Raw genomic sequence first — 16,155 nt, forward strand, 5'->3', positions numbered from 1 at the left:
AAGCAGAAATTCTTCCCTGTGAAGGTGCTGAGGCCCTGGTACAGGCTGCCCAGAGAAGCTGTGGCTGCCCCATCCCTGGCAGTGTTCAAGGCCAGGCTGGACAGGGCTTGGATCAACCTGGTCTAGTGGAAGATGTCCCTGCCTGTGGCAGGGGTTTGGAACTGGATGAGCTTTAAGGTCCTTTCCAACAAAAACTAGTCTGGGATTCTGTGATCATTACAACTGGTGTTAAAGTGTTTTCACTCAGGGCAGCTGACATCTCAGCAATGTGTTGAAAATAACTTCATTATGTGACTCTTGTTTACTGCACTATGGTATATAGTACAATATACTGCACTCCAAGTACCCAAGACCTGTTTCCCTTACAAGACAATCAGGATAATCAGACATTTTTATAGCTTTAAAGAATGTCAAATCTATGTTGTGTTTTCTCAACAGCTACAGAGGATTCTGCCTTGCCTGACTCAGCCTTTTCCAGGTCATGATTTTGTTTTGTTTTTAAACAAAGGATTTGTGTAGCAAGGCTATAATTTCCAGAAGAGGCAAGGTGAGGACTAGGAAGATTCTTGAGTGTTTCTGTCTCTCTTTCACCACACTTTTTGGACCTGATTCGGTCAATGCTAAAGTCAATGGTAGCAGGAGCATAACCTTATTTGGAAAATACCACCCTATCTTTCATCCTCATCTCCCCACTTCTTTCTGCGTGCCCCAGGCACAATTCTGACAGACAAATGCTTCATTTGCCTTTTTCAGAAGAGGGTTCTCTTCTCTCACCATGCACTACTGACAACTGTGTATCTGTAAGGTTACTGACCTACCATTCTATTGAAAATGAGATCTTCATATTTCATGCACCTAATTTCACCTCCTAGCCACACAAAGTGTGTAGCCTTGGACTTCTGTCTGCACAGGCTCAAGAGAGAAACACAAACTGCTGGTCATAAAGAGGGAATAGCATGACAACTAGTACAGAAAGAGGGAACTTTCACAGATGAATGCCAAGAAAGCAAATGCTAGGGGAGGCTTTCTGTTCTGTGCTTGTCTTCTGTTCACAGCTTGCAACCTGAGACACACAACTTAGGAACAATGTGGGAAGAAGAGCAAGTAAGTGTGGCTGAGTCCTGTGAGTCAGAAGCCCTGGACCTTCAGATTCAGTCTGTAGTCCCAAAGTCAGTGAAATATTCAGTATCTCACTGGTTTTCATACATGAAATTGGGTTACAGCCCTAGAGGACATAAATGGATCATGAAACTAAATTTCATAAAGTCTATGACATAGACATAAAAATGACAGTACATGAGAGTGAATCTGTCTCAGATTCCTTAGGATAACTGAGTGCGCCCAATCATGACTAACATTAAATCATGTTACTAATCTGCAAGCACATCAGCTAATTGTATTTATCACATCAGCAAAATCCATGAAAAATCACTGTCAAAGGCTCTTAAATACAAAAATAACACTTCAGGGTCTGAAAGACCCCGAACTGTGAACACTAGACTTAGGACAAAGGAAAAGTATCACAAAGTGTCTGACTTTTATATTTGTGAGGTACTTTCAGTCACAGGTCTGACCTGGCTTGTTTATTCTCATACTTTTTAGTATCATGTTGTCCTCAGCCTTTGTAAATAGGAATTTAGATGAAAATTTGGAAGCATCCAGATATTTCAGAGATTTTGTATTAAAATATTTTTCATAGTCAGTCTTGTTATTTCCTCAATAATAGTGAGATAAAATGAGTTCATGAGAAAAAGGGTATTTTACACTTATCAAGCTAAAATAGCAGAACAGTGTCAAGAATTTTCGATTTTGTGTCAGTAGGCTGGGTTTTTAAATGAACATTTGCTCTCAACATGGATTTGCTACATATTGTTCTCTAATTAATGCTATGTGTTACCAGAGGTGGCAAAATTATAAGGGGCATTTCAAATATACAAAATATTTTCTTCTAGAAAATTCAGTGCCTTTTTAAGGGTGATCTGTTACAAATGGAATACCAAAAAACCAATGATGTGGGGAAGTGATCGACAGAAGAAACTGAAGCAAAGTAGAGTTTCTCTGGTGCTGGTTTCATACAGGATCTGTTTTACCAACAGGAAGTAAAACTGTCTTGTGAAATCTGTTGTATGACAAGCATTTGCTCAGAAAGTGAAAATGAAGCTTTTTGAAGAAGCAATGTATTTTTTTTTTAGTTCTACAATATACAACCTAAGATGTTTAACTTAATGCATGTACTGTAATCTGTGATTTGCAGAGAATAGAAACCCTTACAAGAAAAAACTCTCATTTTCTACATAAAATTTACTTAATTTACTAAATTCACTTTAAAGTATTAAGAGAAAAAATGCATCCGTATAAAACTTTACTCGTCAGAAACTTTCACCTGATGTTTATAGTACTTACCTACTCGTGTACAATATTTTGGACTATGATAATGTTTCTTACATTTATATTTTTAGAACACCAAATTATTTTTAAGAACTACTGCAATCTTCTCTTTACCAGCAGATTGCTGCTGTTCATGGCACATTATGCCAGCTAGCATTTTGGAGCCATATAATAACTATCTGTCTTTCCAGACACCAAATTGTTATTCTTTTGGTATAATGTGGACTCAGGAATGTAAGACTGTGGACCTTAAACCAATGATACAGAAACCCATCATTTGAAAATCAATGATGAATGCATGCATGCGGTTTACAGTTAAGAAGGGTCTGCATTTAAACCAGCTCTTTAAACTGTATCTTCTTTACTCAGAAAGCTGTGGCCTGCTCCGAGGCAGCTGTCCCACCTTCAGACAAATCCACTGAAGAGAATGGCCTCATTTACATTCAGAGGCAAAAAAACCGTATAAAACTTCTAATATACAAATTAAACCTTCCTTCATCCTCTACTTTAAAATTACACTCTGCCTGGACAATTATCAATTTAGATGTGACTGGGTATGCAGAACACTGCATTTCACTATCCACTTGAAAGCGCAAAAATTATATGTCGTGTATGAATGGATTTCCTGATTATAGATTATAAGAAAATGAAAAACAGATGGATTTTAGAGCAAGTTGGCTTTACATTTTTATTTGGTTAAAAGCCATATTTTTGCTGGAATAGAACATTTTTAAACATTACGGATATAACTGGCAATGCATAATGAAAATAAAAACAGTAGATACACAAGTTTTAAAGGGCATATGTCAGAATTTGCAAATTTACAGCATTTTCAATTCAAGAAGTTTTCAGAGAAAATTATTTTTCCTCTTGTTGTTTGTTATACTGCCTTGAAAGAGTAAAAATATTTTACACAGAAAAGAGCTTGTTTCTAGACAGAACCAGTGGAGAGGCACGTGTCATGAAATGCAGTGCCAGACTTTGTATTTGGACTAATGGCAGAATATAAAGACAAATGCTTTCTGAGCATAGAATGCTCTTCTTGGGCATGTTCCCACATTCTGCATTTAAGCACAAGTGCCATTGACTTTAGAAGGAATTATGTCCATGTACAGACTGCATGATTAATCCCTGCAATGCTGCTTTATGAAAACATCCAGAAAAGTTATTTTTGTGCACAAGTAGTTAGTCAGCCAAGAAGAATTAGAAAAAAAAAAATCATTTACTTATGGAAAACCATGATTTTAACAAACATCACAAATTCATGTACTACTCTCTTAAACGGTCACTTTCATGTTTTAAGAATGTAAAGATATGAGTAGGGCACAAGTTTATTCAGGACAGGGCAGAGAGCAAAGTTTACTTCTTTTTTATCCTCTGTTGGTAACACCTGTACCTTACATGTAGTTTTGGTCATTGCTGTTATAATGGTTGCAATTATTGACATTTTGTGGTAGGACAATAATTCTTTGCTGAGCATTTAAACCAGGAAACTTCTCATGTGTTAAGGTAACACAAGTGAGGAAAGAATAATTGATTTCCATGTCTCTCAACATTCTTGAACAGTACTGTCATGATTCTTTAAGCCTAGAAAATGTAGAAAATTTTTATATTTTTGTTTTCTTGAAATTTTGAACCTGTCATGTCCCTACTTGTTTCTTTTTGATTCGTGATTTCAAAGATAAAAAACCCTAAATAAATTGAATAAATAAAACCCTATGGTAGTCCTAGAAAAATGAAGAACAAGACATACAATCTACATTCCCTTTCTTTGATCTCTCTTTTATTTACTCTAATGCTTCTTTCTGACCCTATGTTTAGAGAATTTACAAAATCTTTAGGAACATGATATGCCTACCTCCCTTTAATTTTAGTAGGAAAAGTGCTTTCAGATTCTCAAGGGAGTTTCAAAGAATATTAATGGTCATTTCAAGTTTCTATCAAGTATATGCTCTTGCTTGTGGAAATTATAATAATTCTTCCCAGAAGAACAAGCGCATACTATTTCATGGAGGATTCCTGCTTCTTACGGGGTTACATTAAATGCACACCATATATATGTCATTATGACTGAGTGTTAGGCCTATCAAAAAGAATGTTAAATTTAAAATGAATCTATATAAATGTGAGAGCCAACTATACTACAATTTACCCCCACTTCAAAATACATGTATATATAAAAGAATCAATGCAGGAATAGAAATTTAGCTAAATTAACACCCAGTTTTGTACCAGATTTTTTTTTTTTTTTTTAAGAATGGGAAGAGAATGAAAAGTACCTCAACAACTTTTATTACATTTTTAGAAACCATATAGAAATAATATTAATAGAAAGGTAAAGATTCCTATAGCAGTATAAGACTAAGCTGGTGTCCAGTTATCCCTGTAACTCATCCATTCCTGCCATGCAGGTTGTAAAACTATCATTGGGAATTTCTTGCTCTTTAAGTCTAAAGCTATGTAAAGGTCTCTAATGGCAATGCAGTTGTCAAAATTATTTCTAACCCTTGGGCTAGTGCCCTGTAAAATCTGGAACATCGTTACAATCTACTTTATGTGGGCCATTTGCAGGTGTACACTACTACTGCTGCTAAATAACTGGTTGAAAGGAAGAAGGCAGAGAGTTGTGGTCAATGGCACAGAATCTAGCTGGAGGTCTGTGACTAGTGGAGTCCCTCAGGGGTCGGTGCTGGGACCAGTGCTGTTTAATATTTTCATCAATGACCTGGATGAGGGAACTGAGTGTACCCTCAGCAAGTTCGCTGATGACACTAAACTGGAAGGAGTGGCTGACACACCAGAAGGCTGTGTTGCCATTCAGAGAGACCTGGACAGGCTGGAGAGTTGGGCAGGGAGAAACTTGATGAAATTCAACAAGGGCAAGTGTAGAGTCTTGCATCTGGAGAAGAACAACCCCATGTACCAGTTCAGGTTGGGGGTTGACCTGCTGGAAAGGAGTGAAGGGGAAAGGGACCTGGGGGTCCTGGTGGATAGGAGGATGACCATGAGCCAGCAATGTGCCCTTGTGGCCAAGAAGGCAAATGGCATCCTACGGTGCATTAGAAAGGGTGTGGTTAGCAGGGCAAGAGAGGTTCTCCTCCCCTTCTACTCTGCCTTGGTGAGGCCGCATCTGGAATATTGCATCCAGTTCTGGGCCCCTCAGTTCAAGAAGGACAGGGAATTGCTTGAAAGAGTCCAGCACAGAGCCACAAAGATGATGAAGGGAGTGGAACACCTCCCTTATGAGGAGAGGCTGAGGGAGCTGGGTCTCTTTAGCTTGGAAAAGAGGAGACTGAGGGGTGACCTCATCAGTCTTTACAAATATGTAAAGGGTGGGTGTCAGGATGATGGAGCTAGGCTTTTTTCAGTGATATCCAGTGATAGGACAAGGGGCAATGGGTGTAAACTGGAGCATAGGAGGTTCCACGTGAACATCAGGAAGAACTTCTTTACTGTAAGAGTGACAGAGCACTGGAACAGGTTGCCCAGGGAGGTTGTGGAGTCTCCTACGTTGGAGATATTCAAGGCCTGCCTGGACAAGTTCCTGTGTGATGTACTCTAGGTTACCCTGCTCTTGCAGGGGGGTTGGACTAGATGATCTTTTGAGGTCCCTTCCAACCCTCGGGATTCTGTGATTCTGTAAAAGGTATGTGTACCCCACACTGCGATAACTGGGGTCAGATTTCATAGAATCACAGAATCAGACTGGTTTGGGTTGTAAGGGACTTTAAAGCTCAGTCAGCTCCAGCTGCCTGCTATGGGTAGGGACACCTTTCACTAGACCAGGCTGATCCATGCGCTGTCCACCCTGGCCTTGAACACTGCCAGGGATGGGGCAGCCACAGCTTCTCTGGGCAGCTTGTGCCAGGGCCTCACCACTCTCACAGGGAAGAACTGCCTAAGAGCTCATCTAAAACTGTATTATCTGTTTCTTTTTAGGACAGAGATGATGCTTCTCAAGCAGAAGCTAAAAGCAAAGAAGTGGCTCTTTGGCCACTTAACGCAAAGCACACTGCAAAACACACTTCTGTAAATCTAAGGACATGCTGTGAGTCTAGGAGGGTAGAAATCTGAGACGCTTTTTCAGTCAAATGGGGAAATAGATGAGTTTATGTAGATGTAGAATGAAAGACCATGAGAACAGAAACCTGACCTGTTTATCACAGGCCATTAAACTTCATGCAAATACTTTACTGCTGAGTCAAGTGCATAACTAAGTACATGGCACTCACCAGTAACGTGGTTAAGTTTTGTGCCTATAATAAGATCTGTATTTAAATGTTTCTGAAGTAGTTATTGCACCAAGTATACTTCCACTTTGGTGTAGGACTTCACACCTTAGTAAAATAAATGTAAATGTGGCACCTGACTGCCTACAGAATTTGCCTGTGGCTACCCACATAAGGAACTGTGAGCAACCTTTCAAAACATTTTTTATTGCAGTTAGGTTTCCCAAGCTGCAGGTAGGTATTTCAGCACATCTCTTGACTCCCTCCTTGAAACCTTTGGAATAGGGCTACATCTCATAGGGTTTGTTGCAAATCTTACACTGAGAGAAAGGGGAGTGCTCTTTCCTGTTTAAGGATGATCATCCTTAATTCTCCCTAAATTGTAATTGTGAAAAATCACTTAAGAAAATTACACAGTGGTTCTCAGTTTTGTGCTTTATAAATATGACGTGTCTGTAGTTCAAACACATGGGCACTGCATGGCGAGCATCAGAATTATATTCCTGTAGGTTACAAGTTCTTAAGGTTCAAAAAAATGTCAGAGTTTACAGTCATTTAGAAGGGCTGTTTACCATGGCAAAACCCCTACCCTGCCCCTGTCCCATGCGTGGTAGGGTATCCTAGGGTAGGATATCCTAGGGGTATCATGAGGATCAGGCACAGGGTGATGTGCTCAACCTTGTGTAGTGCTCCTCACTCTTGTGTAGTGCTCCACACTTTGATGTCTGCAAAGGTTAGTCTGTGCTCTAAACTAAGGTTTAGTCTAGTAGGAGAGGTCAACACCAAAACACACGCTCATCTGAAATTTAGCTTGTGCAACAGCTTTCCAAAAAATCTTGCAGTAACTGACATAGGCCTGATCTGTTAATATGTGCAGCATGAACAAATCCTATCTGGTCCTCACCCATCTGAGATAAGCCTCTCTCAAAAACATATTTTCAGGACTTAGCTGGCCTCTTACAATTGTAGATTAATTTGCTGTCCAGTAAACCAATTAATTGATGCGTATTAGGAGCTAGTATCTTCCTCCATTTTGTATGCTACCTGAAACGATGCTCCATTCTAGTTGCATTTATGCAAAAAACAAGCTGTATTTTTCTTTTATTTTATTTAATATAAGCTGTTCTAGAGTCAGAACAAAGGAAAAAAACCCATCTGACAAGTCATAAAAAACATATATTACTGAAAAGCATAACCTTTTCTAAAGATATACAGGAGAAAGACTTCCTAGGACAAGTAGAAGACTTATCTATCTCACCTCCTGACTGCCTGAATGAGAGACTTTGACAAATCATCTGCTTTTAACAAGCTGTTTGCTGACGACAAATAATTTCCCTATTTTTTTGGGGGTGCTTGAAATCAACTGTCATTTTGGGGAAATTGCTTTTTACTGGAAAATATTTCAAGACAAGAAGCAATTCCAAGTATAAACTGAACACATTATTTGAAAATAATGAACTTTCTTGCTTCCACAAAGAAACTTTAGAAAAAATCATGTTTCTTGTTTGTCTATTTTTTTTTTAAATGTATAGCTAAACTGTTGTTTTTTGTTAAATGCACAATTACTGAAAATTAAAGAGTGGATAATTTAAAACTGCGTCACGAAAAGGACTACCTATACTAAAGGCAAATGACATATATTTTAAACTTACCAATGTTATTTGAACAGATATGCACATAAAAGGAAAGTGTTTTGCACATAGATAATACTACTTAGATTTGTTTTGAAAAGAAAAAATCAGTAACTAACCTATCCTTATCTCCTCTGGCTTTTGTTTCTGGGAGACTGCTCCAACTGCTACCAGAGGAAAAATCAGCTTGCAAGAGATTTGGAAAACAAATAGAATTTATGGACTTAATATCTTACTTGGGGAATCATGTCAAAAGTTAAAGAGCAGGGGTCATGTTAACTTAAGCCAGGAGCTTCCATGTGTGGCTGCAGTCCCAGCTTCCAGAGGTTAAAAGCATTTCTTGCTTTCTTTCTCAGAGCAAAGTCGTTGCTGCATTCCAAATCCAGGAGGCATCAGCTATCTTTTTCAGGACAGGCGTGAAATACAGATGTTTGCTAATTTGCAGTGCCTTTTTCTATATTCTGAATTTGAACAAGAATATAGATTGCAGTGTGCAAAACAAGACAGTGTGGTGTCTTAATGAGCAAGAATGCACAGACAAAAATCTCAGTGAAATCACTCTCTCTCACTGTAGTGAAGCATAAAATTTCCCCAGACTTCATGAGAGAAAGGATTTTATGTAAAGTAAAGAATCCAAATTATTCTTGAGAAACATTTGAAACTGCTTGTCATAAAGGAAAAGAAAGAAGTCAATCATGCCTGCCTTTACAAACCTGCTTACAAAGAACCACAGCTTATATGATTCACTTAATAGTTCATTACATGTGAACTTAGGGCTTTTTTTCTTTCAAGCTGTCTCTTTATAAATACAAATATTGAGACTGTTGATTAAAGAGATGATGAGACAGAGAATAACTAAATAAATTACTAAGTCAATACTTACACAGCTGATGGAAACCTAATAAAGGCCAAATTTTGACAGATTTTCACTAAGGTCTACTCAGTTTATGTGAATGTCTGCCTTAGTAAGAGGCAGACATATGAGTTGGGCAAAAATACGTGCATTCAACCTTTGTATATGACACTCATTGCTGAGATATTTTTAACTTTTACATGGACAGCAGCATCCATCTTTTCAAACTTAACCTCAAAGTTTGACTGATGTGGTTTTACCTGTCTGAAAACAGTCTGAATAAAGTGTGTAAAACAGATCAGTTGCTTAGCGCAGAAATAAGACTTAATTTTGGAAAGGCCTGCCTTGCTGCCTACACAGATAGGAAATTGAGGTACTGTTACATAGAAAATTTCTTTCATACTGTGTATTAGAGCTGTTAGACAGGTTCAAGTGTTCTTTCTGCTTTATCACAAATCTCCTGTCTATAGGCACTTCCCTTAAAACACTGAGAAAAATAAAAAGTATATATTTTCCTTATATGGAGGAAAGCTTGGAAAAGAAACACTTAATGGCATAATGAGAGTGGAAAAAGAGAAAAGGAGAGCTGTTATGTTTTCCATTTCTTATCCTTCGTTATGGTTTTAAGCCAACCTGCCAATTTATGAATTCTTATTGTTTGGATTTGGCACTATTGCATCACAAGCTCTGTTATGAATTACTGCACGTTCTTTCTTTTGGACTGTAAACTTCCTTGGACAGAAACTATTGTTTACTATACTTTCGTACCGCATCTTGCCCAATCTTTGGATCAGAGGTCTGTGGGTGACAGCACTCATCAAATAATAAGGGAAGGGCAATGACTTATCATTCTTTCCCTGGCAAACCCAGTCCTAACAGGTTGCCCATAAACTGATTTGGGAATCATTGTTCCAAGCTCACTTGCTTATTTAACATATTCCACACTTGTAGAGTAAGAATTATTTTCCTTTTGACTATGCCAAGTATTTCAGGGCACAATGGAGAATATTTATAGAACCTTTTAATTATTTTTTTTAATTTTTAGTATTAGTTTGCTTATTTATAGTTTCAAAAGACTAATGCAACTAGGTGCCTTCAAAATCCTTGTTTATTTTTGGTAGTGCTTGTAGGCTTATTTGGGCAGATGGGACTCTTTTAGTCCATCACTCTTTTACTTGATACAGTAGCCTCCACCTGAGGGCTTTTAAATTAAAAGACCGTACTATTACATATATTCCCATGTGGCTTGAAATACTAGTAGAATATATAACACATTCACCCACAATCACTACAAGACCAAGAAAAGAAAAATGAGCAGGGAAGCACTAGGAAATTATGATACTAGCTGGCAGATCCAGGACCTCAACCCTCAGAAGATGAGAAGGCAATTGTTAGCTTGCGGTTAATTTCCAGGAGGAAATTACTAGCTGCTGATTTATACGTAAATATGGGATGTTATTAAAAAGACATGGGATGAATTAAAAAGACATGGGATGCACTGCTGATCTTTTCAGTTTCTAATGATTTTAAAGAACAGGTTTGAGGATGCTTGATTTAAAAAGAACAAGCACTTAGTCCCATGGACAGCAGTTGCAGAAACAGTTTGCAGTTTGCTCCTTTAGTTTAATTTAATGTCAAGATGGAGACAGTACATAAATCAAATAGTGAAACAAACAAGTTACGTGAATTAAATAAAAAATTAAAGCAAGGATTTTTTTTTTTTTTTTGCATGATACCCATCCTGGCTTTAAAACTGGGAGATTTAATTTTTCCTTTTTACAATTTATAGCAGTTTCAAAACTAAAGAAATTCTTTTGATTTAGGTGGGCTTTTTTTCATTCAAAAGAAAACTTAATTATAAAATACCAAATGTCATAACTCAAAACCCATATAAAAATGAAAACTGTTACTCAATCTAAAAATATAATTCAGTTTGAAAACCAAAAGTTTAAAGTCAGATGCAAAGATATCCCCAAATACTGTTGTATTTTGGTTTTAATAGTCTTGAAATATTTTTGATATTTTAATCTTTTATCAGGCTTTTACCATAAATATTGAGCAACTGCATAAAGCTTGAGTGCAGATAATTTACAGTAGTAAAACTTTGTAGGCATTATTTATTTCTGGTTAAGTTATTGTTATGTGATTTTGTTAAAGACTACACTTCCTATAAAGGAACTTCACATAGCACCCAAGGTACATGTCACTTTGTCTTCATATTAGTTATGATATAATCTAGAATGGGTTTGGAGCATACAGATTTGGGATCAGAAAGCTATTGTTCTCTCTCTCATCAAAAGCCTCTGATGTGAGAGAACAGTGCCAAAGACATTGCTGTATTTAGAATTTAGCAACTATCCTAAATATGAAGTTCACCCCAATTCTGTTGGCAGTTGCTGTTGTGACACAATAGAAACTATTTAGTGTTTGGCTAGGAACAAATTTACTTTAACAAACCTGAGATAACTTTGGTTTACCTTCAAAGTATCACTTACAGTAGTTAGTTATGTAGTGTAATAATGAAGCAGACAGCTTTTATAAGTTCTATTTATGTCTTGGATTGACTCCCAATGTAGATTGTGGGTGATTCCAGGATTATTGCTTTAAATAGTCCAAGCCAACAAAATAATATACTTCTAAAACACAGGCTTAAGCAATCTTCCATTTTGATATTGCAGCTATAATGCAATTTGTTATAATGAAATTTGTTAAAAGTAGTGCAGAAACTGAGGACTGGTGTTAGTAATCAAAGGTAGGTTAATTTTGTAATGGTAGAAATGAAATTCTTTAGACTCTTCTTGGAGCATGTTAGTTTGAATATATGCTATTTTTGGACACTGCAGAAAAATGCAAATTCATAATGTTCTAATCTGGCTAGAAATATGAACAACAGATTAAACCACACGGTCATGCTACCAGCTTCTAAGATGCCAAACAGAAAAAAAAACACGGAGGTCTCTGTTTTTTGTGAAGAATGATGAACAAAGAGAACTTTTGATGTTTATTCTTCTGCACCCTAAAGAAAGAGAACTGTCCAAAATAGTGCCATTGTGTAATGATGCAACTCAGACAGAGGATTCAACCTTACAGTGACCTTTTCATCTTCCTTCATCCCTGTATCAAATTCTCCCTACTGCTCTGCATTTGATTTAGAAAACACTTCTTTAATGGTGTTTAAAGCTCTTATTGTCAGATAAAGAACAAGGACTATTCATATGATTAAATATTTATGATGCATTCCTAGCAATGCCCCTCATATACGTGCCCCACAAATCAATTACCTGCTCCAAAGTTAATTGCTTGAGAGCTTTAATGCACAACACTGCACACAGGAAATATAAAATCTTAATTTGTAATAGTAAATAATCAAGCTATCCCTTTTCCTATGCTTACATATGTTTTTAATATATTTCCAAAAAAGAACAAATAGAATATAAATTGTAAATAGAATATAAACTGGCCTATTGATACACAGATTTTATTAAGCACCAGGATTATTAAGGCAAACGCACGTGTTGACGAACTTTTATCTTTTGCCCCGTTTGAAAGACAACGCTGTTCTCTACTAACAGCTTTCCAAAGTCTTTTTAAACGAACAGGAAAACCAGTGGCAAGAATATGATATTTCTTAGTAAGTCAGTAGAGGGAGCCCCTCAATAGCGCAATCAATTTCCTATCCGAGCCCCTCAGTTGCTCCTTCCTGAAGTTACACACGAGGTTAAAAGGAGATGAAACGCGAGGAGTCAGAATTAATCTTTCTTTAGCTATGTTTCGGAGGCTAACAAAAGATAATTAACAAATTTATAATTTTCTATAGTGCTTTTTTTTTTCTTTTTTAGAACAAAGGAGACTCATGGCCTACCTTCCTAACTCCTAAATTAATACAGAATGACCCCTCAAAGCTTCAGCATGAGTTTAAAGTGCCTTTCTGATACAATGCAGTGCAGCTTCAATTTTACTACAAACGCGTCACACAAACATCTGTGACTCATCTATGTGTGAAGATAAAATGTGTGGGGCTGTCTAATGCGAGATAAGAAGAGCCAAGAAAGAAAAGCATTTCTTTATAAATAATTTTGTAAGACAACGTCAGAATCGGTGTATATGTCAGCTCCAGTTTATAGTGCACAAAATGGATCTTCCAGCTATTTTTCTATACAGTTCTTTCTGAGAGCAGTTAACCCCATAAAATTGGATGTGCTCCATGTTTTACCACTCAGTTTATTTTCTTCGAACATATGTGTTTACTTCTCAAACTGAAAAAAAGTAATCTTGCCATTGTCTTTTGTAATCTGTATTTGGAATAATGCAAGATTGCTGACATTGCTAACAAACCACTGAGTTCAGTGAGCAAAGGGGACTACTTTGACAACACTGCGTTGATAACACAGACCTTAGCAAGTACAGGTCTCATTAGTTCCGTGGGAGCAGGACTAAAGGGGATAATCTTTTTCTCTGCATGGGTATTTTGAAAATTCTTTCCCTGTTGTGTACCAAAGCACTTAAGCAAATACGTAAAACTAAGCTTAAGTTAATGACTGATTATTTAAGTAAATGCTAACAGATTTTGCTTACTAGTAATGGTCTTAGAGAAGGGGCTTGAAATCAGATCTATGCTCAGTAGACTGAAGTCTAATGAGCGATTCAATGTTGAAAACTTTACTCAAACATAAATTAATAAAACAAAACCCCAGTTACACTATAGTCAATGGAAGAACTCCCTCTGACTTGAAAAGAGTCAGGGTTTCTGACACTGGCTTCAGCAGGAGTTTTGCCTGAATAAGGCTATGCAAGGGACCCAGAAGTTTTTACAGGAGAGCTAATGTGAAAGAAAGCAGACATTTGTGTCTGTGGAATTTGTTGAGGTGCAAGATTTCTGACATTGTTGAAAACAGGCCTCTTCCTACTAATAAGAGAAGCACAAATATCAACTCATCACCCCCATCTGGGGTAAATAAACCCATGCCGACAACTTTCTAATATTCCACCTCCAATAGGGAGCTCTTTTAGGACTCAGCTTTTGAAGGAAGTCATTTGTTCACTCAGAAAAATAAATTTAAATGATTTTCTCTTTACCTGTACTGGTGCCTGCACCGGTTGTGAGGTCCCCACCCATCAGGCCACCTAGGGGGTTGAAATGAAATACTACAAATGAGCACGATAAGTTATAAAAGGCAAATATTCAAAACATTTTCTCTAACTTCAAAAAGCCTGCTCCACTACTCACTCCTGTTTTTGTCTTACTTCAGAAGGCATCATATCAGACCCATAATCATAAAACTGTAATGCTTTAAAGTTACTCATAGAAGACATTTGCTTTTCAAGGACAAGCAAAATATATAGCGCACAACATTTCATTATTTTATTTTCATACTTCTACAGCATGCGAAAAAAATCAATTAATATTTGAAAGGCATGTATAGTAGTCCTTCATTTGAAAACTCTTTAGCTCAGCATTAGTCAGAAAAGCAAAGGTTTGCACATAGGATAAGGAGGAAGAGACTTGAAGGTTACTGGAAGAGAACATAGCTGAGAATCTGTAATATGTATTTACATAGCTTTTAATTTTAATTTCCTCAGCCTTTCATAGACATTCACTCTAAGGATTTTTAAACCTTCTCTTTGCACTTGAGGACCTCAAATGGTTCTTTGAACCCTGTATACTTAAGGATCTTGATGTTGCTTCAGCCAGACAGATTGAATGAACTTAATCCCCATCTATCCTATTCAGAGATGAGCCTTCAACATCACCAGAGAAAAGCACAGCCTCTTGCTATACAAGGCACCTCAGTACAGATCTCAATTAACATTAACCCATCAAGGAACCTGTGAGTGTTTGAATAGTAACAAATTCTGAATTTAGCCTCTAGACTGCTGATTTAAGGAATGAGTATCCTATTTTGCTCGCTTCAACTTATTTGCATTGGCTACATTTTCTCTCTGTTAAGTTTTATGGTATAGTGAATTCGTGCATGAATTAAGTAGACAGGCTGCCATTTTATAAAACAGCAAATTGTCTGCCCTTTTATCCTTTATTGATTTCCTTTAATCTTAGTCAATATTAAGCCTTTTCTAGATTTTTTTTTTAATTATCTAAATTGGGAATAGAAACCCCTTCAGCTCTTTTGATTTTTTTTTCAACACAGCAATTTTGGACAAAATGTTATGACTGGTAAAAACAGTGCTCTTGTTTCTCAGAGCACAGTTGTACAGTTTAAAATTACCTAAGGCAGACAAGCAGCTGATTAAAGCTCATTTAAAAGGATGGGATTAAACACAACCTACCTGTGTTACCTGCACTCGGAGGCCGATGTGTCACACCTGGAGACATGCTATTTCTTTGCAAAGAAGGATGAGCCAGCGGCAAAAGGTTGGGGTTTCCCAGCGAGCTGACTGGGTTACTGTATACCAGACTGTTGTGGTTGGACACTGGGATAGAAACTGGCATCTCAAAGTTTGGTGGTGGAACAGCCTGTATGAGCAAAAAAGGGAAACAAAGACGAGAATAGTACAGAAGCACAACAGCCTTCAAGTACAGTTTCTCTATATTTAATTCAAATATTTTGTAGTTGGTGGTTAAAATATGCTTGCCCACCCACACCCCTGCCCTCAAAAGTCAAGCGAAGAGTTTCAAAAGAGTTACCAGGGCTTTTAAATATGAATCTTTCAAATCATGATTCCATCTTCTTTTAATGCAGCTACTACGTTCACTTTGTAAGAACTTGAAATATTTATTTTTTTTCCCCCTTTAGTTTAAAACAAAATCTTGTTTTATGATGCTTAAGTTTCTTTTTCTTTAATTCTGTAAAGTTGTAATTGTTCACTTGTGAGATCTTAATCTAGTGTAACACACGACTGCAAGATCAAAGGTACATGACTATGGTGACTTCATTGCATGGAGAAAAATTAGAAGGGGTGGAATGCAAAAAGGAAAGCTTTAATTTCAGCTTATGTTGCTTTAGCAACCAGAGTGATCCCAAATCACATTAAAGGCATGAACATGGTGAATTACTTTTTAAAAAAGTTTCTATCTTAACTTGGATGGGCTTAAAAG

General features: G+C 37.0%; 1 protein-coding gene across 3 annotated transcripts in view; it reads right to left on the bottom strand.

The window, feature by feature from the left end:
- MEF2C (myocyte enhancer factor 2C) overlaps positions 1-16,155 on the bottom strand; it is a 121,593-nt gene that overhangs the window by 12,643 nt on the left and 92,795 nt on the right. For all 3 annotated transcript variants that reach the window (XM_031046189.2, XM_031046188.2, XM_031046190.2), the window contains 2 exons: positions 15,387-15,573; positions 14,178-14,225 (listed from right to left, as the gene is read on the bottom strand). In XM_031046189.2, the coding sequence (XP_030902049.1) occupies positions 14,178-14,225; positions 15,387-15,573 (235 nt within the window). The remainder of the gene's footprint in view (positions 1-14,177; positions 14,226-15,386; positions 15,574-16,155) is intronic.

This window comes from Melopsittacus undulatus, chromosome Z (genome assembly GCF_012275295.1).
Source record: "Melopsittacus undulatus isolate bMelUnd1 chromosome Z, bMelUnd1.mat.Z, whole genome shotgun sequence".
Taxonomy (NCBI): Eukaryota; Metazoa; Chordata; class Aves; order Psittaciformes; family Psittaculidae; genus Melopsittacus; species Melopsittacus undulatus.